This window comes from Herpailurus yagouaroundi, unplaced genomic scaffold, assembly GCF_014898765.1.
Source record: "Herpailurus yagouaroundi ecotype Mexico unplaced genomic scaffold, PumYag 100, whole genome shotgun sequence".
Taxonomy (NCBI): domain Eukaryota; kingdom Metazoa; phylum Chordata; class Mammalia; order Carnivora; family Felidae; genus Herpailurus; species Herpailurus yagouaroundi.
This window is the reverse complement of record NW_024412391.1, coordinates 90,352,266-90,375,934: the sequence shown is the minus strand read 5'-3', so window position 1 is coordinate 90,375,934 and position 23,669 is coordinate 90,352,266. Positions and strand designations below refer to the sequence as shown.

The following is a 23,669-nucleotide window of genomic DNA, read 5'->3' as shown; positions in this document are numbered from 1 at the left end:
AATAAAAATCTTGGCATTTTCGTCTTCTTATTTATTTATTTTTAACAGTTCGCTTTCTGATCCAGGTGGAATTAATTTTGGTGTAATGAGTTAGGTTAGGAGTGTAACTTAAACTTTAAGATGACTACCCATTTGTCTTAATAAAACTTTCTAAATGATTGAGTTTGTTTTATAAATTTACCTTCTACTACAGGACAGATATAAAGAATGAACTAAAAGAAGTCACACACAGGGAACGGTGTATTTTATACTTTCATCTAGTACAAGGTAGGACAGTCATGTGAATTGTATATTCTTTTTTTTTTTAAGATTTTATTTTTTAAGTAATCTCTACACCCAAAGTGATGCTTGGATTTACAAGCCTGAGATCCAGTGTTGCATACTCCACTGACTGAGCCAACCAGGTGCCCAATGAATCATATATTCTTGAACATATTTACGTGTACCCTTTATAGTTATAAGGAGAAATAATTTTTTTCTCAAATATGGAAGAGGGTATTATTCAGAATACCTGAGTGTCCTTTACACAAAGGAAATTCAACAGAATGCTGACCTGTCCAAAATTTATGATTATGGTATGGTGCTGCAGAGGTCAGTGGGTACCTCTCACACAGATTCAGCACACTGTTCACATTCATCAAGATACTTATAGAGCCTATCAACTCAATTCTCACAACAACCCATTTCAAATTATTATGTGTCAGAGGCTTTTGAAATCTCTTGTAAGTGACTCAGGCTATGGTTAACCTGATAAAACTGTAACCCAGAAGATTCAAAGGTATATATACTGGTGGGAATAAAAATGCAAAGCTTTGGGGCGCCTGGGTGGCTCGGTCGGTTAAGCATCCGACTTCGGCTCAGGTCATGATCTCACGGTCAGTGAGTTCGAGCCCCGCATCGGGCTCTGTGCTGACCGCTCAGAGCCTGGAGCCTGTTTCAGATTCTGTGTCTCCCTCTCTCTCTGCCCCTCCCCTGTTCATGCTCTGTCTCTCTCTGTCTCAAACATAAATAAACGTTAAAATTTAAAAAAAAAAATGCAAAGCTTTATCTTATTAACAGTATTGAGATACATGCAGTTTGGAGGAGCAAACATCTAGATGCTAGTGATAAAAAAAGTATTTTTGTAGTTGCGCAGATAACAGAAATACCTTACAAGTGTATTTCACACTTCAAAAAATGTTTTCTGATCCATTATCACATTTGATTTTCAAAAAACTCTCTAAAGCAGATCCATGTCATAACAAGGAAAAGAAAGAAGACAAGGAAGTAGTCCTCAAAGAATTGTATTTTAAATGGATGAGATTCTTTGTTTTCTAGATTAAAAAAAAAAAATCCCATTACTTTACGATCCAGCAATCCCACTCGTCAGTATCTATCCAAAAGAACTGAAAGCAAGAACTTGAACAGGTAAATGTATACCTATGTTCACAGCAGCATTATTTACAATGGCCAAAATGTGGAAGCAACCCAAGGGTCCATCAACAGATAAATGGGTAAATAAAATATGGTATATACATATAGCAGAATATTATCCGGCCCTAAAAAGTAAGGAAATCCTGTCACATGCTGTAATGTGGATAAACCTGGAGGACATTGTATTAAGTGAAATAAGCCAGTCACATGAAGACATATACTCTATGACTCCATTTATGTGAGATATCTAGAGCAGCCACATCCACGGTAAGAGAAAGTAGAATGGTGGTTTCAAGGGATTGGGGAGAAGGAAAAATGAGGAATAATTGTTTAATGGCTATAGCTTCAGTTTTGCCAAATGAACAAGTACTAGAGATTATACAGCAGTGTGAATATACTTCACAAGTTTGAAATGTAGACATAAAAATGGTTAAGGTGGTAAATTTTGTGTTATGTGAATCTTCCACAATAAAAAAACAAATGGTCTTTTCCAAGCACCACATCTCACAAACCTGTCCAAAAACTTCTTCGTTAACAGTGAAAGTGAGGTCTAGGATATCTGTGATGTTGTTGTCCTTCATCCATTGCAAACTCTGGTGAAATTCCTCATCCAGATATTCCAGATCACTTAAATCACAGGGCCTGGATGCATCCCAAGGGTGAAAGGTAAACAGATTGTTAAACAAACGGCTGCCCAGACCTGGCTAAAACAATATACACTGAGTCTAACAATTTGATACTTTTGAATACATTGATGAATCTTTCCATTCATTCAATGCTTTTTTTTTTGTTTTTGCGAATGACAGTAATAAACATGGGATAGTTACTGACTCAGGAACTCTTGATGGCAATTGGATAAAAGTTTTTTTTTAAAACATTTAAAAACAACTAAGTTTTAGATCAATTCTACTTAGTAGTGTAATGCAAAGTTTGTAATGTTACTGTAATTATTTATATAAATTGATTCATATCCTTTATATGATGTTATAATTGTCTACTCCTATGCTTACATAAAAACTCCAAATGCCTTTTTATTGTACTAAAAGGTTTATGTGATATCTAAGCATTCAGGAAAGTGAACAAACAGGAATGGTTAGGGCAAAACAGGGACAAAGGGTCAGTGGTGCCAGGGAGGTCAGCGACTGTTGTCCCATAGGCAGGGCTGCGGACCATGGCCTGCAATACACTTACAGTCTCAGGAGTGCCTTATAGAAGGGCCTTGTGAAGAAGGCATCAAGAAGGTACTGATGGATCAAAGCCAGGCCTAGGATCCGACCACTAAACCTGAACCTGGAACACAGACAAGGCAGAGCAATTTAAGGCCAGGTAGAAATTTACACTGTTAAAAGTTTCAGTTTGTATTTGTGTTTGATGTATTTCTTGATAATACTCATTGTAAGTTGTTTAAGGAATTTGCCAATTAATGACACAAGGGAGGTACCCATTCTCCTTCTTCTCCTTACTCTTTACCATAAACAATGCCTATGTGCTTGGTATGTGCTAAAGGAACCCTCCTTTCCCCCAAGTACCAGAATAGAGTCGTTAGGCTGGAATTCTCTCCTCAGAACTGATGGTATAAGGACCCAAGAGAAGAAATGCACTGTAAAGGGGAAGTCTGGAACCTAGATAAACAGTCCACATTGAACCTGAGGAGGACCTGAACCCAAGACACAGAAAATTTTTTTGGATTGTCCATCCTTATCTGTTCAGATATTCCAGAGATACCACCTGAACGTCAAATGTGCACCTGATACCTGCCAAGAGGTGGAGAATTTTTTTTTTCAACGTTTTTTTTATTTTTTATTTTTTATTTTTGGGACAGAGAGAGACAGAGCATGAACGGGGGAGGGGCAGAGAGAGAGGGAGACACAGAATCGGAAACAGGCTCCAGGCTCTGAGCCATCAGCCCAGAGCCTGACGCGGGGCTTGAACTCACGGACCGCGAGATCATGACCTGGCTGAAGTCGGACGCTTAACCGACTGCGCCACCCAGGCGCCCCGAGAGGTGGAGAATTTGAGTATGAGTCCCATATGGCAGTTGTGCTTACAGTCAGTGGGAAGAGTTACATTGAATCACATTGTGATAAGCAATAAGCTGAGCCGACATTGCTATTAAATACTGCCAGCCACATGCAAACAAAGAACAGGTCTCTGCTGGAAGAATTGGTCCTGTAGATCTAGCTACCTCCAGATGTAAGGGCCTTTACCGATTTAAATCCTTGTTGGGGCAAATCCTGGGATTTTTTCTAATATCCTGGAAGTTTTGCTAATAACCTGCTTGGCTGAGTGCTGAGGCTCCCTTGGTCCCATTGTGACCCTGCTCCACAACCAGATTCTTATCTGCTTGGTCTAACACCCTGGTTTCCTCACTGTGTGGGCCTTGCCCATCTCTGGCTCCTATGTCCATATAACAGGGGTCTCCCTGGTCTCTTTCCATCTAAGTAGATTTTTCACCTAAGTGTGAACTTAATTGTGATTTTTCAGATGGTCTTAGTTGGAATTTCCAATTAACCCATCTTTACTACCTTTCATGAAGTTCTTTTCAGGCTCAGAAGATTTCCTACTCTTTACTATAAAAATTGTTTAAATTAATAGATCATCTGATCCCATAGAATAAGCATAATTACAAATAACACTTCAAATTGGCAATATTTCTGGGGCTCCTGGGTGGCTTAGTTGGTTAAGGGACGAACTTTGGCTTAGATGATAATCTCACAGCTCCTGAGTTCGAGGCCCACGTCGGGCTCTGTGCTGACAGCTCAGAGCCTGGAGCCTGCTTCTAATTCTGTGTTTCCTTCTCTATCTTTCCCCTTCCCTGCTCACACTTCGTCTCTCTTTCTCTCTCTCAAAAATAAAAACATTAAAAAAATTTTTTTTAAAAACCCAAAAAACAAAGAAAAAAAACAAATTGGCATATTTCAGGTGGTCAATTGTATTTGCAGGAAACAACATGGAAATATTAACATAGAAATATTATTGACTCCAAAGAGACTAGAGGTGAAGGGAAGCTCAGTGAAGGCGTTATGGGCTGCACCGTGGATGGAGAAGTTCATAGGATAATTAGACATCTTAGAGTCCTTGAGTCCTTGCGGCCAGGGTGCCCCACCAGTGCTTCATCCCTCAGTGCTCTCTCCTGCCCTGCCCAATCAGTCCCAAACATGGTTACCACAATCCTGTTTACTTCTATTCCAAAATATGCTTACCCATTCTAACTGTACTCTAAGCATTACAGCTGATAATTCTAGCATGATGGTGGGGTTGGTGACCATCCAGATGGAGATGACCAAGGACACCCAAAGCAGAAAGACAGCAAAGATCAATACAGGTGCCTGGCTAAGTACCCTCCTCATTTGGAGGTGGCCCCAAAGGGCCTACTAAAGAAATATTTTAATCTCAGCAGGGAGTAAGTACCCACAGATATGGAGTAGATAAAAATATTACACAAAAATCCAAGTTTCAACTCAATGTTGAAAAAATGGAATATTTCAATGAATTGTGAATTTTCTAACAAAATATAAAATTATTCAAATCTATTCAAGAAGAAGTAGAAAACTTAAATAGACCAATAATGACAGTGTGAACTAGAAAATTATAAGGAAAAAGGACTTCTACAAAATTGATGCTGGGAATGGATATATATACCCATGTATTTAAAGACATAGTCTTTCAAACCCTCCACAGATAGAAAACTCCCTTGCTATATAAATAGTTCAGATATCAGAAAAGTATAGAAAACTCAGTTCATCATTATGAGTTACATCACCATAACTTGAATCTGGAAAAGAGCAAAAGAAAGAAAACTAAAGACATCTCACTCATACATTAAAAAATCATAAATAAAACACCAGAACCTACCAATCCATTCCCAGAACAATGCAAAGTGATTAAAGATATTTGATTTTAGGAACCTGAGGACAGTGTAATATTAGGTATTCTATTATTAGAATAAATTATGATGTCAAAAGACAAAAGTCATATGGCATTTTGGTTGTTGTTAGAAGCTGAAAAGTTAGTTGTTAGTATCTGCCATCAATCTCTGAGGAAAAAAATCTTTGTAGTAACCAGGATGAGAAGAATCCTTCCCTGCCATAATGAGGAACATCTATCTCAGCACACTATTTAACAGTAAAAACACAGAAGGATGCTGGTTACCACCACCCTTTACAATATGCCTGGTATGTGACCTCGTGCAAGGACTTAACTACCTGATTTCCATTTCCTCTTCTGGAAAACTGCACTCTTTAAATGATATCATTGTCTTATTTTATGTGGGCTTCCAACACCAACTTGTGGTAATTAGAAATATTTCAGTTTAAGTAAACTTCAACTAGCTTAAGCCAAGGGGAAATTCTTTATAAGTCCCTAGTGGTGTCTCACAGAATCCAGGGTCAGGAATGCAGTTGGGCATCAGAAAAATGAGGGACTCAAGTGACTTCTCCCTTCTGCATCCACCTTTTCCCTTTGGCTCGTCTCTGTGCACATCTGCTCCCTTCTTCTCTCTTGCCATCAACGCTTCTCATGGTTTTCATCCTGGAGTTCAAGAGCAACTTGAGTCTCTTTGTCCTAGGTCCAAATTTCCAGCATGATTTCTTGCTTGTTGCAACTCAGGTTGGATGCTCACCTTGGATCAATTGTAAGTGATCAGGAAAGCAAGGTCTGGGGAGGATATCTCAGGGTTTGGTGTCTTGCTCAGCACTGTGCAGCAAAGATCACCACTGCCTACCTCTCAACAAAGGGCTGTGACCAGATGGAGTGTGGCAGATGGCATGGTTTCTAGCACAGCAGACTTGCAATGCAGACCACCAATAGACAGTTGTTTGTTTGCTTTGAAAGGAGTAGACCATAAGACGGAATTTCTAAAGACCAAATTATACTGGTTTCACAGTATAGGCTGATGCAGGCCACTAGTAAGCTCTAGATATTTTTTTGTAGCTGTGCAAGCAATCTATGATAATGTGGTTTGGCTTTGCATAAACACAGACAAGATGGCTCATGGCCAGACCAAAATACATATAGTAAGATATATTCCAGAGTGATGAACTGTGATCTAGAATGAGTTTGTGTAAAGCACAATACAACTGTACAATTCAAAGCCAATACAATAGCTTAAAAAGCATAGATTGGAATGGAAAGCCGCCTTTACCAGTTGATGAATTGCCATGGTGCTTAATTTCATTTATGAGAAAACATCTTCTAGTGATCCCGCACTTCCTTTATTTACCTCATTTAGCTTGAACAATTACTTGTTGGGAGAGTGTATGTGTTGTTACAAATGTGTAGGAATTATGAAATGGAAAGAAATTATGTCTCTTTACTTCTGTATTAATAATTGAAGAAATTATGCACATAATTTATTTTATTTTTTTATTTTAAAGTGTTCTTTTTTTTTAATGATTATTTATTTATTAAGAGAAAAAGAGAGACAGACAGTGAGTCAGGGAGAGGAAGAGGGAGGGAGTCACAGAATCTGAAGCATGCCCCAGGCTCTAAGCTGTCAGCATAGAGCTCGAACTCATGAACTGTGAGATCATGACCTGAGCTGAAGTCCGATGCTTAACTGACTGAGGCACCCAGGTGCCCCTACTGTGCACATAATTTAAGCAAAAAAATAAAAATAAAAATAAAAAGTTTGTTTTGATCTAAGTTACTTGGCACAAATGGGTTTTTTTTAAATGTTTATTTATTTTTGAGAGAAAGAGAGTACAAGTGGGGCAGGGGTAGAGAAAGAGGGAGACAGAATCCGAAGCAGGCTCCAGGCTCTGTGTTGTCATCACAGAGCCCAATGCAGGGCTTGAGCTCACGGATCCTGAGACCATGCCCTGAGCTGAAGTCGAATGCTTAACTGACTGAGCCACCCAGGCACCCTGGCACAAATAGTTTTAAGGACAGATAAAAGTAAGTCACAACAGGGGGCACCTAGATGGCTCAGGCAGTTAAGCATCTGACTTCAGCTTAGGTCATGATCTTGCGGTTTGTGGGTTCGAGCCTTGCGCTGGGCTCTGTGATGACAGCGCAGAGGCCTGGAGCCTGCTTCCGATTGTGTGTTTCCCTCTCTCTCTGCCCCTCCTCCTCTCATGCTCTGTCCCTCTCAAAAATAAACATTAAAAACAAACAAAAAAAAGTAAATTGCTACAGAAGTACGAGATTATGCCTTCCCTGCCTGTGAGTATGCATGGGTCACTTTAATATCCAGGCCCCAAGCCCCCGTTGCAGAGCCCCCATGAGTGAACTTGCAGGGCCTCCGTCCTTCCTTCCTCCTCAGGGACCCCATAAGGAGTCTCATCAGATACTGCAGACCAGCCTAGCTTTCGGGGTGTGGCCCTGTTCCTCCTTCTTTGCTGGGCCGCCATTCTTAAAACCGTACTGATCTCAGCAAATCCCAGAGATAGTTAATGTGCTGCATGTTCTGGTGCCACTGCCATCGACCCCCAGGCTGCTGCCCAAGATCTACGCTTTGAAGAGGCTTGTGCTCATTTTTATTTTGCTGGTAGGGAAACAGCTCCTTGGTATTGACCTGCTCTGGTAGAGGGACTTCACAGCGCAGTTTCTGGGGACCTGAGAGTTTCCTGGGACTCTTTTTGAAGTGCATTCATTGTCCTTTAATTCCTAGGCTGGCAAAGCCATGGTGGGCCTAGGGAGCAGCTACCACCCCTCATTCACATCTCCAGCTCAGGCTTGCTGGCCACTCAGGCTTGCTGTGCCATTTTTCTGCTTCTCTTGAGCTGTGTTATTTCTGAGGACCCCAGATTCCCTGGTCACACTTGCTTTTTGTTGGCTTCCCTTTGCAAGCATATCAGACATGCCCACATGTGTTCATTCCACTGAGGGACACCATTCAACTTCTCTTCACAGGAGGGACTTCGGACCCCAGGTGAATCAGCGGGTGCAAGTGCAGACAGCATGGAGATATCTGAAGACACGAGGAGACAAGGCATCTCCCTCAACTGCATGTACCAGGCATGTCTAAATCCACACACCAGCTATACCATGGCAGGTCCCACAGGGGCCCTTCCCCTTGTACCAGATGGTGGGTCTCAACCTTTCCTCCATTCCAGCCACTTGAAGGATACAGCACTCTGATGGGTCAGGAGTGGGGCCTCCTTGCATCAGTAATCCTCAAGTTGTGGGAAGACAGAGTTTCCCTCTAGCTCCACCTTGCATGTAATATTAAAACTCCCCAGGATATTCAGATATGCCAGCACCTTAAGATATATTCCTGACTTTTTAAAAACACAGAAGCCATTTTTCCTATTTGTTTACTGATCAGAGATGAATCCACAGAAACCCATTTGGACCCAAGACACCACAAACATATGATCAATGTAGCAAAATACCAAGAACTCTATATTTAATAGAAAAAAAAAATCACTTCTATTGAGAGCCAATCAACAACAGGTTTCACTGGTAAGAAGGAATGGTCTGTTTTCCTTCAGGGGAAGAATATGCACAGCTTATAAGCAGACTTATCGACATAACCCCACCAACTTTGTGATTTGTAGAAATACCACTTGGACCCTAGTTCTTTCCCATGCATTGATTTTCCATGCATTGCAAGTTTCTGTTATTGGCGTCATCGACACTTACCCTCCTGCCAAATCAAACCAAACCAAACGAAACAGAATTGGGCATTTTTTAGTGTAAAGAAAAATATGAACAACATAGAAAATACCAAATAAAAGTACATCAACTCCATTGCATGGGGGGACATCTTTCACCCTGATGGGTCTTTCCCCTGCGTGTCCCTGGATGAGCACAGACACACTTGTGTGTGTTTATGGGGTTGCCTTGACACTCCTGCTCCTCTGCAGCTTCCTCTTTTCACACCACAGGACAGCTCAGAGGCCCTCACATATCTGCAAATATAGATTTTCATCGTGAGATTTAAGTAAACTGGCAAAGTATTACATTTCATAAATGTTCTTCACTTGGTTTGGCCCCTCCTGCTCTGATGGAAACATAAGTATTTCTCATCTTTATCCATCTGCTCACAGGTATTGGGGGAGGCAGCATGCAGCAAGTTAACTCCGGGACGATCAGAGGACTTTTGAAATGGGCAGATGTCAGTCTTCAAACAGCCTTCTCAATACCTCACTAGATGTCTGGAGGATGAACGGAGTTGCCTCTGTTCTCATAAAGACATGGAGGGAGATTACGGCAGGAGATCTAAAAGGAACCAATGTTACTGGCACGGATTTATCTCAGTTCCATCTGCATTTTGTTCATTTTAGTGAGTTCAAAAGGTAATGGAGTTTCACACTTTCTAGCACATCTTCCCACATGGCTTAAAGGCCCAACAAAGACTTGACTCCCCTTGAATGTATTATTGTTTGTTGACTCATTACTCTTTGGGCTGTTTGCTAATAATTCAAAACAGGCAATTTGGTGGGAAAGAAAAAACTGTCAGTTCTGGTGTCAGGCTGCCTCAGTTTAACACTTCTGACCTGTGTGACTTTGGACAAGCTGCTGAGCATCCATGAGCCACAGTTTACTCATCTGCAAAATGGGGGTCATGATGGTACCACTTGTATAGAGCAACTGCTAAAACACTAAAAGACTCTGTCCAAGGACTAGTGGAGGTCAGTCTACCTGGGTATTTAATACATATGATCTGCAGATCCCTTATACCAGGCTCAGAAGCCCAGGGCTGTACACCCATGCTGGATTGAAGGATGAGAATTGGACTAAGCCAGTGGACTAGTCTGCTGTTTGCTGCTGCTGCAGAACCGCAAGCTCTGTTTACACATAGCATTCAGGCGTCACAGTGCATGATTTGTTGAAATGAATTAATAATTATCATCTGATTTTATCCCAGCGGAGCACAACTAAACAAGCCTACTGAAAATTTCTGAAACATCATAGATCACTTGATGCCTGTTGATTAGGTTAATTGCTCACATTCCCAGTATTGATAGCAGGTCTCTAGTCAAGAAGAAAGCAAGAAAGACTGAACTGCAGAGGAGACTAGGTGACTGAGGCAACGTATTGAAAGACGTGGTGAATGTTTTACACCAAGAAGCCGACATAGCAGGTTTCTTCCTCCTTTCCCCTCTCCCTCTTCAATCTCTCCAATGGAACTTTGCGTGAGAGCATGTTTTAGCAGGAAGGTATTATGTAATGATTTCACAGTGTATTTTTCAACTGATTCTTTAAACAAAAACAGTTTGTGCAATGGCAAAAAATTTAGTCAGGAAGTTTAGGAGAGGAATTTCTTGTTCACAGGCTGAATTTAGGGTAGTGAAAGCAGATGGCTTGCCAAGGGAAGAAAATAAAAGACCAAATGACACCTTGGAAGGACAATTTGGAAAGTGAAACGAAACACTCTTAAAAGGCTTCTAACTAATCCCTTTATATAAAAGTGATATAAAAATGGAATAAAACCCTCAGTGCACTATCCAGGCAATATGCTAAGTCTAAAAGATTCTGTAGTATGTATCTGGCATTAAACTTGCCCCCCTAATAATTGTCTCAAGGTGTCGTTGGGTTTGGTGATCTTCTCATTTTCTTCTTGACTTATAAGTAAGCCTTCAGTCTCCCTCTGTGTGACTCTGGTTTCTCTGGTTTCTGGATATTTTGATGCAACACTACTCAGCATCACAGAGGCCCCTTGCATCAGCTTCAGCCTTGAAAGACCCAAAGCTGACCCATCTCCTGGCCTTCCTGCCTAGAAAGGTAATCAGATTATTGAGTAATCAGTAAATTGAGAACAGTAAAGAGGCTGGACACTTGGTTATAACATGCTTGGCTCTTGCTGCCTTTGGTGAGGGGATAGCAACTGGAGTAGATGTGGGAACATCTGGCAGGAAACAGAGATTTGCCCCAAATCCAGTACAGTTTTCAGACTTTGGAGGCCTCTTCCAAATGCCACAGCATCTCCTGGAGCAAAAACACACCTGTCAGAAGCAACAATGTACTGGCAAATCCGGGGGGCTCAAAATCATTTTGTTGAATCAATGAATGAAGCCATAGGGCTGCTAAAACTACACCCATGCCAGAATGCTCCCAGAACACCATCACAATGGCCTCCTTCCCAAGCTGTGACTCTGTGGCTGCACCCACCTGTGCCCTGCCTAACACTTGCAGACTTGACAGCAGGTGGTTTGTATCAGCTGAATTCTAGAAGGCTCTCTACAGAAACCATGTTTTCCATTCCTGCTACTTTCTTGACTGTCTTAGGTCACTGGTAATTGACCAGACTTGTGGGGTTAAAGTCTTTTAAGAGGTCTCAAAAGAATAGAACTGGTTCCTCAACTGCAGCACTATTGACTATTGCTGTCCAATGCACTCTAAGATGTCTGACACTAACTGTGGCCTCTACCCACTAGATGCCAGTACTTGTTGCGATAACCCAAATTGTCCCCAGACATTGCTCAATGTCCCTTGGTGGAGATGGCGGCAAAGCCATCCTCTCAGGGGAAGAATATCCAATTAGGTGATCAGAGTCTCCTTTCTAACTGACACATAGGCACCACTTGCCTCTCCTGGACCTTCTGAGGCAATGAGGTTCACCAATCTTAAGGCTTTATGCTCTACTCTGCAATACCTGGGCAGTTGTTCAGTAGTCCTAGAATCTCTAAGTATACCTTCCTACTCCACCAGATGTTATTTTAGATTCCCACCAGGAACTTGGCCTCTAGGTTTCTCTTGGGGAACTGATGGGAGGCAAGAATGATTCTTTCCAAGAGCACCAGACTGTGTCATTCTTTCTGAGCAGATGACACCTGATCTGAATTAAGCCTCCAAGAGAATGAGCATTATAAGCTCGGGGAACAGCAATGTCCAAGGGGGACACATACAGTTTGTTTGAATAACAGAGAAGAGCCTAGTGTGACTGGACTGCAGAGAGACAAAGGGGGAATGGTAGAACATGAGTTTGGAGAGATACCCAGGGGGCAGTCCATGGTAAGGACTTAGGATTTTATCCAAAGTGTGACAGGAATCCACTGGAGATTTCATGTAGGGTCTATGAATGAACTGATTGATATGCTGAAATGATCACTCTGGATGCTGTGTGGAGAGAGGTGAGTCTGGCAAGAGTGGAAGCAGAGAGAACGGTTTAGAGGTTCCTGCAGTAATCCAGATGGGTGATGATGGTAGCTTACACTAGGTTGTGATAGTGGAGGCGATGAAGTCAGATTCAGGATGTATTTTCACGATAGAGCCAAGAGGATTTGTTGATGGACTGGATGGGAGATGTGAGAAAAAGAGAGACACCAAAGACATTCCATGATCTTGGACCAGAGCGATTGTGTAGATTGTGGTGCCATTTATCAAGATGGAAAACACCAGAAGAGAAAGTTGCAGGAAAAACATGAGAGTTCTCTTTCAGACATATTAGGTTTGTCACGCCCATTAAATATCCGGGTAGAGCTGTTGAGTAGGCAGCTGTACCAATGAGTCAGTACTTCCGGGAACAGGGCCTGGCTGCAGATATTAATGTAAGGGTTGGCAGGATGTAGACTGCAGTTGTAGTTATGTAGCTGGATAGGATTTCCCCAAAGAAGTGTATGCAGATAGAGAGGTGGGCCAAGGGCTGAGCATTCATGGATCTGAAAGATGAAGAGGCACAATAAAATATATTGAGAAGAAATGGCAATGAGTTTGGAGAGGAACCAAGAGAACATGTTTTGGGATGGAGACAGAGACCAACTGTGTCAAGTGCCTCTAAGATCAGGTCACAGGAAGTCTGAGAGCTGCCCAGTGGATTTGGCAACCTTGATGAGAGCTGTTTCCGCGGGGGTAAAGGGGAGGAAAGGCTAGCTAGAGAGAATGGGAGAAGAGGAAGTGGACAAAGTAAGCACAGATACTCTATATGAATGTGTCCCTAAAGAGGAGCAGTAAATCAGAGTGGTAGGTGGAAAAGGGTGTGACACCAAAGAAGGCTTGGGTTTATTTTTCACATGAGAGAAATTAAGGTGTGTTCATGAATTTCCAATTTCAACAAATTTACTGAGTGCCTTCTATGTATGAAGTGTGTAGAAAGATGACAAAGGTAAATGTTCATTCTGAAGAGTTTACAGGACAGTAGGAGGAGAGACATAACAATGCAGCATTTCATTGCCACATGAGATGTGCTGTAGAAAAGTACACAGGGTGTGTGAAAACACAGAGGAAGGACACTTGCTGATTTGGGAGGGATTAAATCTAGGCAGGGTTCCTGGAGGAAGTGATGACTGAGGTAAGTTTGGAAGAATGAGTAGAAATTAGATCACTTTAAGGCAGGGAAGGGGTTTCCAAGAAAATAAAATCACGTGAGGAAAGAGGCAGGAAATAGAATGGAATGTGTTTAGAAACGCATGCAATTCATGATGACTAGAGCACAAAGAGTGAGGAGGGGCAAGATTAGGCTGAAGAAAGAGGAAGTAGGAGGTCCTGCAAGGTCTTATTTTCCAAGCCAATAAACTCAGCCTTTAAATCATAGAGAATGGGGACCCACTGAAGGGTTCAAGCAAGGGAGTGATATATTTGGTTTGTGATTTAAGAAAACAGTCTGCAGTCAAATGGAGGGTAGACTTGAGGAGGGCAGATAGGAGGGTGTATTAAGTATGTTCAGGTCATAGTGAGAAAAATTTTGGAGGTAAAAATGTCAGGACTTGGAGCTTTATGTGAGTAGAAGAAGGGAAGGATGGTAGGAGGTGGTTCATGGGAGAGATTAGATGCTAACTTGGAGGAGGATCAAGATAAAGATGTCTAGTAGGTATGTGGATAAAAGAGTCTGCAGCTCAACAGAGAGGTCAGGCTACAAATAGCTTTAGAATTCATATTGTAACATGGAGAGAACTTTATAAAACTATAAACTTTGATTCTATTGTTATATTTTTATAGAATTATATCTATCTTCCCATCTATCCAACCGCCTATAAAATATCATGGAAGGACTTGAGACAAAATATTAATAGTACCTACTTCTGTGTGGAGATATTTCCTTATGTGAATTAAATTTCTTACAATGAATGCACAATACTGATATTATAAAATTATATATGTTTATTTATGTAAAAAATATGTAAGTTAAAGTTTCCATTAAGGGAAGGACTGATGTTCACTGGGTTTGTTGATTAGGTGCTCATAGAAAGGGCAGTTTTGGTGACGAAACTGATCTGATACTGATCTGATACTGACATCAGATTCAGTAGGAGATTGAATGAGGGAAAGGAGTCATAACCAGGGGGAGAAGGTAAACTATAAAGATGGATGAAAAAGAGAAAATTGCTGGAGCAAGGGTATGGAGGAGATGGGAGCAGATGGATCCAGAGCCTAAGTGGAAGGGTCTGTCCTGAACAGGAGGAGGGCAATGCCGAGAAGGTGTCAGCACTGGGAATTTGTAGCTGGGGTGGGAACTTGAGGTGGTCACCTCAGGGTTTCTACCTTAGTAGGATCTGAAGTCATCTCCCCAAAGTGAAAAAGTCTGGTTGGTAGGGGCTTTTAGGCCAGTGGAATGCAAGACTCATCAGTCCAAGGACTGGTGAGCTTTGCTGTACAACCTGCTGAGGTCAAAGAGTGTGATTTAGGACTGTACCATTTCTCAGGATTATTTCATTTTCTTTGGTTCTAGAGGTACAGGAGACAGCTCTGGCACTGAATGTGGGAGAGTGTGTTTTGACATTGAACCAAGGTGGCGTTTTGCCCATCAGATGGAGTGTAAGCATGGAGGCCTGGGGTGAAGGGAGCCATGCCAGATGGGAAGGAGATGGCAAGTCTGAGGCGCAAATGAACTTGGTGAGCAGCTGTGATGGGGGAGGAGGTGGGAACACTGGCTTTAGAATGATTGATGGTAGGATTTTAGAGTTTTCAATTTCAAATATGGCACAGTTCTGGGTGATAATGAGTCTGGGAGAGCCATTATGGGAGCAGGTGGATGAAGTGCAATGTAGGTCAAGGCCTCTGGGGTTAGGGAAGTTAGGTCTATTCTCTACACCCACCTTTATTTACATAATGTTTCAAGGAATGTGTAAAGAATCCCCTCCTTCATATTGCCAAAGTTGTTTAAATATTGCATATGCGAGGCATTTTTATTTGGTTTTCATAGCGCCATGTGTAAGGAAACAGTGTTGCTGAGAAACCTTGAAATTTTCCTTATCTGCCATGAAAGAGACTCTGCCAACACAAGATAATGACAGGATATTATCTTCTGATTGCTAATTAGCAACTAAAATGAATGTCTAGCCCTGATGCCTGCCAAGTGCCCGCTATTAATATCAGCCTTGCAGGGGGCAAACGAGTAAGAACAAGGCTGCTTGTTCCTCAACATGGCGGCCAAATGAACGACTTCTTTTTAGAGAAATCTCTTCTAGAAGTATATAATGCAAATTATCTGTGTCTGTAGTGGGTTGAATGTTGCCCCCCAAAAATATACATCCACTTCCTAAACCTTGGAATCTGGGAATGTGAACTTATTTGGAAAAAGGGTCTTTGCAGATATGATTAAGGATCTCAAGATGAGATCACTTGGATTATTTACATGGGCCCTAAATTCACTGACAAATGTCCTTACTAGAGACAGAAGACAAGACATAGAAACAGGGGAAAGGCCACAAAAAGACAGAAACAGAGATTGGAGTGACAGCCACAAGCCAAAAAGTGCTTAGAGCCACCAGAAGCTGAATGAGGTAAGAAAGGATTCTCTTCTAGAGACTTCAGAGGGAGCATGTCTTTACCAACACTTTGATTTTGGGATTCTGGCCTCCGGACTAAGAATGTCCAGTCTGTGGTAATTTGGTATGGCAACCCTAGGAAAGTAATATTGAGCACAAATATAGAATCCAAAAATCCTCTTCTTCAGGTTTCTGGAATGCATATTGTATATTCTCAATAAGCATATTGTTATGTAGTTTGTAAGTTGATCCACTAAAGTCATAATATTTAATTTTATGAAAGAACAAAATTTATCTAATTTTGAATGAGACATGGAGTCTAGTTCCATGCCCAGAATTATGCAGAAAAGTTGGCCGAAAAGGGCTGCTTGCCTGGATCACTAAAATACTCTCAAATCTGCTATATTCTCATCTAACTGAGTAACTTAGGAAAGTTAAGTTTCAAAAATCTTAATTATCTGAGCTACACAGAGCAGAGAATATAGGAATAGCAATGTCGCTGTGCTCTAAGCAGAATCCACAATGCCTAACGGACCCTTTAAACGTTACGTCCCTCTCTTGCCTATGACTCATTGAGCAATGCACAATATTTCACTAAAACTCAGGTTAAAAAATAATCAATTTGATATTGCTTAAACAACTATTAGGCCTGCTTGCCTTCTTTCCGAAAAATCATAATGAGGTACCTACCATTTTTGGGCACTGGCTGGTTGTTGGCCTACTTGAATGAACACAACAGAAAAGGCTCCCAAGTTCCCATGGAGCATACTATCTAGCGACTTAGGGTTCAGGAAATTATTAGAATTACTGAAAGCCTCAACTACAGTGACATTCTTTAATTTTCATGTGACTGGCAAAATAACAGTGGCTCTGACAACACCGAGTTCTACACATGTACTGATGTAACCAGGAAAGCAGGGTGACTTGAAGCTACTTAAGTAATTGGTTCTGAATTAACTGTATTGATAGAGGGAGAGTATGGGAAACCTAAACCAAACAAAATAATAAACAAATATGATATTGAGGCTTGAAACTATGTTTTATTTGGCTTCAGTGTTTTGAAGATTTATCTGGTAACTGTACTTTTCTTTAGATGATAGAATTAGTTGATATTCTTTGAGATTATAATATAAAGACAAAGTCCATAGGAACCTGGACAGTAGGGAAAGCCAATTTTGGGGTCTACATTTGTTACTCATCATCTGAAACCTGGAAGCCCTTCTTGCCCTTTTTGCCCTTAAAGATCCCAAAGTCCCAAGGCATCTGCCCAGCCTATGCCTGGGGGTCTGTCTCCTGGATCATATTAGATATTTCCTTAGAAACCAATGATCTCCCTCCTCAGATCACTTGGATCCCTTGATCCTGTTCTCAACTTGATTAAGGTTAAACATCTGTCCCTGGCTCACCTCTGCAAATGCCATTCTCAACACTTTTTCTCAAACAACTTTACTATTTTCAATTTAGGAAACCCATTCTAGGTGGTTCACATTGATCCCAACCCTCTGTTCACTCCAGTTTCTGTTGCTGCCAAACTCCACCCTTCCCCCTGCCATGAATATACATCTCATCTCACGAGATTGAGGCTAAACAGAAAACAAACCTCTATATTTTCACATAACTTATGTCTCTTTCAGTTTCTTTCAATAGACAAGGTGCTATTGACTCTCTTAATTCCATTCAGTATTTAAATAAATCAGAAAATGAACAAATTTCATGGAAAGTGCATCTTTCGGTGACTTAAACAATAGCTCCAACTTTGTTAATTTTTATACTTAGAAAGAGTCAAGTCTATGGATTCTCAGCCATGATGTTGGCCACATATTCTAATTTATCCTTGGGCTTGACATTGTTACTAGAATGCTCTCCTTTTTCTTTGTGCTCAAAGCAAATATTTAAGGTGGGCAGCATCAATTCTCATTTATTTAATCAAGCCATAATAAATATATTCATAAAAAAGAGTTTGAGTCATATAATCAAAGCATAATTTTTAATCCCCATTTTATATATATGATACAGTCAGGTAATGTAAATAGTCTGGTCAAATTAATTAACTCTGATTCTTTCAGAAGCATTCCTTAGTTTAAATCCCATTACACCAGGGAAATCAAGAGAACAGTAAATGGCATCTTGCCTTCTTGTGCAGCAAGGAGTTTCTTCCACCCTTCCACCAATGATTGATCATACAAAATCTGCTATAACTTCTTTTCCAATACTGTAAGCACACAGGAGAGCTGGAGCAAAATAACAGCCTGAAAACCCAGATCTTCTCTACAGTGGGAACTTTTTTTTTTTCTTTTAAATCCTTTCAATTTTAGGTCTACAATGGGCATGTCACAACTTTTGCACTCCTCTCTTCCCTTCTACAAATAAGGGATAATAATGTTAACATTTGCTTACCTACCACATGGGAGAATTAAAAACAAGAGTAATTTAATGTTAATAGGTTCTTTGAAGATGAAAAGGCCTTTGTAATTGCTAAGATATATTCTACTTCATAAACCTATCTCAAAGATACTCCTCTTTCCTTATGCTCATAACAATTATTAATTAAACATAATTATCCTTTCTCAACCTCATTATTTAAGTGCATACAATATTTATGATGTTCCCACACAGTGTACATTTCTATGCTTTACCAAATATCATTGCCTTCGTTTTTGGATTTTTATGTTTTCTAACTTCTCACACTTTGGTAAATTGAGTGAAAATCTGTTGTTTCTGCCTGTGGTGATTTCATTACTCTGTGTGAAAACTGCATGAACTTCTAGCTTTCTTCTTCCCATGTCTCTGAGGGCTCATGAAGCTGCCAGCATCTACGGCAGTGTTTCTTCAAGCGTGGCGACCCTTCTGTTGGCACCAGACTCCCTGGGGTGCTTGTTAAAATATGGGTGCCTGGAGATGAGACTCTGTGGATGGATTCTGGAAATCTGCATTTAAAACAAGTTCTGCAGTTGCCAACTAAAGAGAACCATGGGCTTCATATCCCTCGTCCTTTTATTTATTTATTTTTAAATGGGGGGAAAAAGGTCTGAAAGTAAGAAGTGAAGTTTTGCTTTAGTTATCAGCCGTTGTGCTTTCAGTACAGACATCAGAGAAGGGATGGGGTATAAAGCCCTGTCTCTTCTCAAAGCAGAGGGTACAAAGTGACCTGCTTGGCCTCCCCTCAGCCCACTTACCTGCAGCCACACACATCTGTCTGTGCCACCTGCCATCCCGATAAATAGGAAGGTTCTTCTTTTTGCCAAAGCTAATCCCCTTTACACATTACCAACCTCACGTGTGCATCTGCAGCCTACACTAGTCAGTTCTTTCCCTCTGTCCAGGAAGTGGGAGCTGTCCCGGGTTCAAAGATTCTCTCTTCACTAGTGTGACAGTGTCTTTCCTCCTGTCCCTTCAGGGCTCTTGTCCCATCAATTTTCTGCTCTCTCTTAGAAGTCAAGTCTTTGCCTCTTTTCTTACATCATCTCCTTACATGCTTCTAGCTGCTGCACACAGCTAGGCTCCCAGAAAGAGCCACTTTTCAGGGCCATTGATTGCTAAAATAATTTTTTTAATAGAAGTATAATTAATATACACTATCCTACTAGCTTCAGGGGTAAATCATTACAAATTTATACATTACAAGATGCTCACCACGGTAGTCTAGTTATCATCTGTCCACCATACCAAGTTAGGACAATGTTACTGATTCTATTCTCTATGCTGGACATTACGTCCCCATAACTTACGGAAGCAGAACTCCCTTTGGAAAGTGAACACACCTTGCAAACATCAGGGGCAAATGCAACAACAATAACATCCCTGCTACGGAGCTGTTCTGGAACAAGTGTTAGGAAAGTGAGGTTTTGATTCTTTGCAGCTCCTAGTCCTCCCAGAGGGGTGACATTTCCTTGTTCCTTGTTCCGTGCCATGCCCACCATTGTTTCATTCCCTGTTTGGTGCACATTCCTGCTAGCTGAGTTCAGCGTTTGGCCCCAAGCTAGTCTCCCATTTCCACAGCTTATAGTGGGCTGCACTTGGCCCTGGCATCTCCACCGGTGGTTTTGTCTGTAATTGCTCCCTCCTGGTCTAGAGGAAGACTGAGGCATGGTATTGGGCCCTCCTGTGCAGCTGTAGGCCTGCTAGAAGGGACAGGGTAGCCCGTGGTGTGGATGACAGCACTCAGCCTAAGAGAACCGGCTGCCTGCAGCCCTCCCAAGGGACTCCATTGGTATTCTGATCCCTGAGAGGCATGTCCTCTAATCTTTGCCCCTGGGTCCATGTGGCAATGGTTGTGGAAGCAAATGATTACAGTAGGTGGGAGGCTCCCTTCTGGATGGACGAGAAGGAAGCAGAGCATGGAGTTAGGGGCCTGACTGCACCGAGGTTCTTGCCTGGTCCCCACTCACAGGCTGAGTCATGCTGCTCAGGTAGCCAGAGATGTCTAATAGGTGACTTGTTCCAATGTTGACTGTGTTTTTATGACATTAAAATAGGCCTGCAGAAATATTCTTTATGCTGCAAAAATGTTGCTGCCCTGGTTCAGCCACAAGACACTTAATCTCTTCCGAACCCCTTTCCATATGGGAACATTAAAACAGTTGTTCTCAACCAGGAGACATCTGCCTCCCAGGAGACATTTGGTGATGTCTGGAGACATATCTGGTGGTCACAACTGGGGGTGGTGATGGGGTGCGGGTGCAACTGTACCTAGTGAGCAGAGGCAAGGGACACCGCTAAACATTCTCCAGCACATGGGACAGTCCCTACAATAAAGAATTATCTGGTCCAAATGTCAATAGTGCTGAGGCTGAGAAATTGCAGATCAGATCGAAGGAAGCACTCTAGCTCTCTCTAGCACCTTCTCATGTCCCTGTAAAATGTGAAGGAAAGAAAAATAGCATCTGCATTTAAATGCATTTGGGGTGCCTATTACTTGCTCAGTACTTTTACAACCACCATGCAGAATAGGCACTGTTATCTCAAGGACGCTGAGATTCAGACAGGGTAAGACAGCTGACCAGTCTCACACAGCAATGAAGAGCTGGAGTAGGAATTTATACCCGTGTTTGCCTGGCTCTGATGTCATCACCCTTGCTGAGTGGCACCCTGCCTTAGGAACTGGAGAGCTGCCTCCATGCCAGCAACCATGCTGGGTGCAAAGGGTAAACAAAGACAATGGGGGTGGGGGAGGGGGGTTGCCTGATCCAGTTTCAGAACTATCACAGATCTTTACAATGCAAGGAGCGAGGGAGAGATGGAAAGAGAAATGCAGGCAGGAGGCACCCAGAGCAGTGTTTTTCAAACTCTTTTGAACAGACGCATAGAGATAGGGAAGGAGAAGGATTTGAGGGCGCAGGTAAGCAGCCACCCAGCTCCTGGAGGTGACAGGCTCTGCTTTCATTGTTCTGGATACTGGGATTGAACACGAATTCCATTGGCAAGCAAAGTTTCAGCTAAAAGTATTTGAACGCCTTTGTTTCTAAAAGAACTCAAGAGAAGATGAAGTCGTTTTTCAGAAGAAAGTTAAGGAGAGCAATAAGGAAGGAACCACAAAATATTTTACATGGGCTTTAAGGGCCAGTGAAACATGGACCCCTGTGACTGAAAGAAGAGGGACAGAGGAACATTAGGGAGTGGAAGGGAGTGGAGTGCAGCCCCCGGGAGATGAAGGGGGAGGACAAAGTAGGAGCTGGCCAGGGGAGTCTGATGGTATCTTAAGGCCAGAGGTCTCAGAACTCGGGCTGTCCTGAGGATCTGAGGAAGCCGTACTTCATTCTGTAGACAGTGGGAATTAGTGAAGATTTTTGTGCCGAGTGACAGGGGGTGGGGTGGCAGAATGAGGTGGAGAAAGGAGGAGACCAGGTTGGGAGAGGCAAGGTAGCACATGTACACATGGCACTTACAACATGCCCCAGGAGGCTCCCTGCGGGGCCATCCCTGTGCCCAGCACCAAGTGCCCAGGAATGGGAGTGCACAGAGGAATTCATGCCTGAGACGTGCTTCCCTCCAATGATCAGCTAAGCCCTTTGTAGCAAATCGCATTTTAGCTATTAGGAATTTACTTTTTAAAAATTACACACGTAATTTTTAGATAAATTTTTATTGTTGTTGGTTTTGTGTTCTCCTGGCTTGATTGGCTCCTCTCTCCTCACTTCATCTCCTGTGACTCACGTTGACTAAGATGTATCCTCCCACATTTTTCATATAAATCCTATAATCACATACTAATTTATTTATATTTATATATCTGTGTTTATACACACATAGGTTTTGCATCAATGTTTCCCAATTTTGGATCATATTGTTCATACTTTTCTACCTCTTTCTTCTCTCTACATATCTTGAAGAAATCCCCCTTCATCATCTGGCAAGGTTCTATGTCAGTGCTTTGCTGCCTCATGTCACTGTACAATGTGGATCTGCTGGAATGAAGTTAACCAGTCCCTGAGGATGGACATTTAGGTTGCTTCTACATCGTGTCTTTGCAGAGGATGCTGAAATAAACACCCTTGTTGGTTTCATTAGGCAGCACAGGACAGCTGCTAAAAGTCTACATTCTAGAGCTGGACTGAGTTTGATTTCTGGCTCTGACACTTATTAGCTGTGTTACCTTGGGAAAGTATTAAACCTGAGTATCAGTTCCCTCATTTGTAAAATAGAAGATCATAATAAGATGTGTAACTCATGTAGAGCCTTTAAAAGATACCTGGTCCATAATAAGCACTTAATAGGTATTAGCTATTATAATTATTTTTTAAAGTTTAGTTATTTATTTTGAGAGAGAGAGTGAGCAGGGGAGGGGCAGAGAGAGAAGGAGAGAAAGGATCCCAAGCAGCTCACAGAGCAGAGCCTGATGCAGGACTTAAACTCAGAGTTGGATGCTTAATCGACTGAGCCACTCAGGTGCCCCAATATTAGCTATTATTATAGGAGTCCTCATAGTAGTGATTTTGTTTCTGTGAGATAGATTCATGGGCCAAAGGGGTATATTGGGTTTTACATTTTTAGTATATATCATTCGTTGCATTTTTAAAAATGTAATAATTCATGTTCCTACTGGTAATACATGAGAGTATCCTTTTACCCATATCCCTTTCCAAAAGTGATAATATAACTTCTTAATTTTTGCCAATTTGATAGTTATGAAGTGATAAATCTTTATTACTTTATTTTGCATTCCCATGGCCATAAAATTGACAGTGAAATTGAAGTTCTTTGGCTTTTTGATTATTTGGAATTTTCTCTTCTCTGAACAGCTCTTTCATGGTCTCCTTTGATTTTTGTAGAATTGTCTTCCCTCTTCCTTTCAAGTTGTAAGATCTCTTTGAAATCCATACTATAAATTTTCAATCTCAAAATCAAAAGCTTGCCTTTTGACTTTATTTATGGTATTTCTGTCATCAACAGTATTTTAATTTTAAATATTCAAACATATCTTTTCTATTATAGATTCTAGGGTTTCAATAATGATTTTAAAAGTTTCTACCACTCAAGGTTTCTGAGTTTCTTTTATGTTTTTAATGTTTATGTTCTAGAATATCTAGAGGTTTGAATTACCCAGGTTTGAAGAAATTTTGTTACATTTTTTTACATATGCTCTCAAATTAGAAATTGAACCTATTTTTGTTGTTGCACAGCTAATTGTATTGGCATCACTAATTAATGAATCCATTCTTTTCCAGC

General features: G+C 41.4%; 1 protein-coding gene across 7 annotated transcripts in view; it reads right to left on the bottom strand.

Moving 5' to 3' along the window:
* HECW1 (HECT, C2 and WW domain containing E3 ubiquitin protein ligase 1) overlaps window positions 1-23,669 on the bottom strand; it is a 424,961-nt gene that overhangs the window by 19,809 nt on the left and 381,483 nt on the right. For all 7 annotated transcript variants that reach the window (XM_040473037.1, XM_040473031.1, XM_040473035.1 and 4 more), the window contains 2 exons: window positions 2,605-2,703; window positions 1,926-2,055 (listed from right to left, as the gene is read on the bottom strand). In XM_040473037.1, coding sequence (XP_040328971.1) covers window positions 1,926-2,055; window positions 2,605-2,703 — 229 coding nt within the window. The remainder of the gene's footprint in view (window positions 1-1,925; window positions 2,056-2,604; window positions 2,704-23,669) is intronic.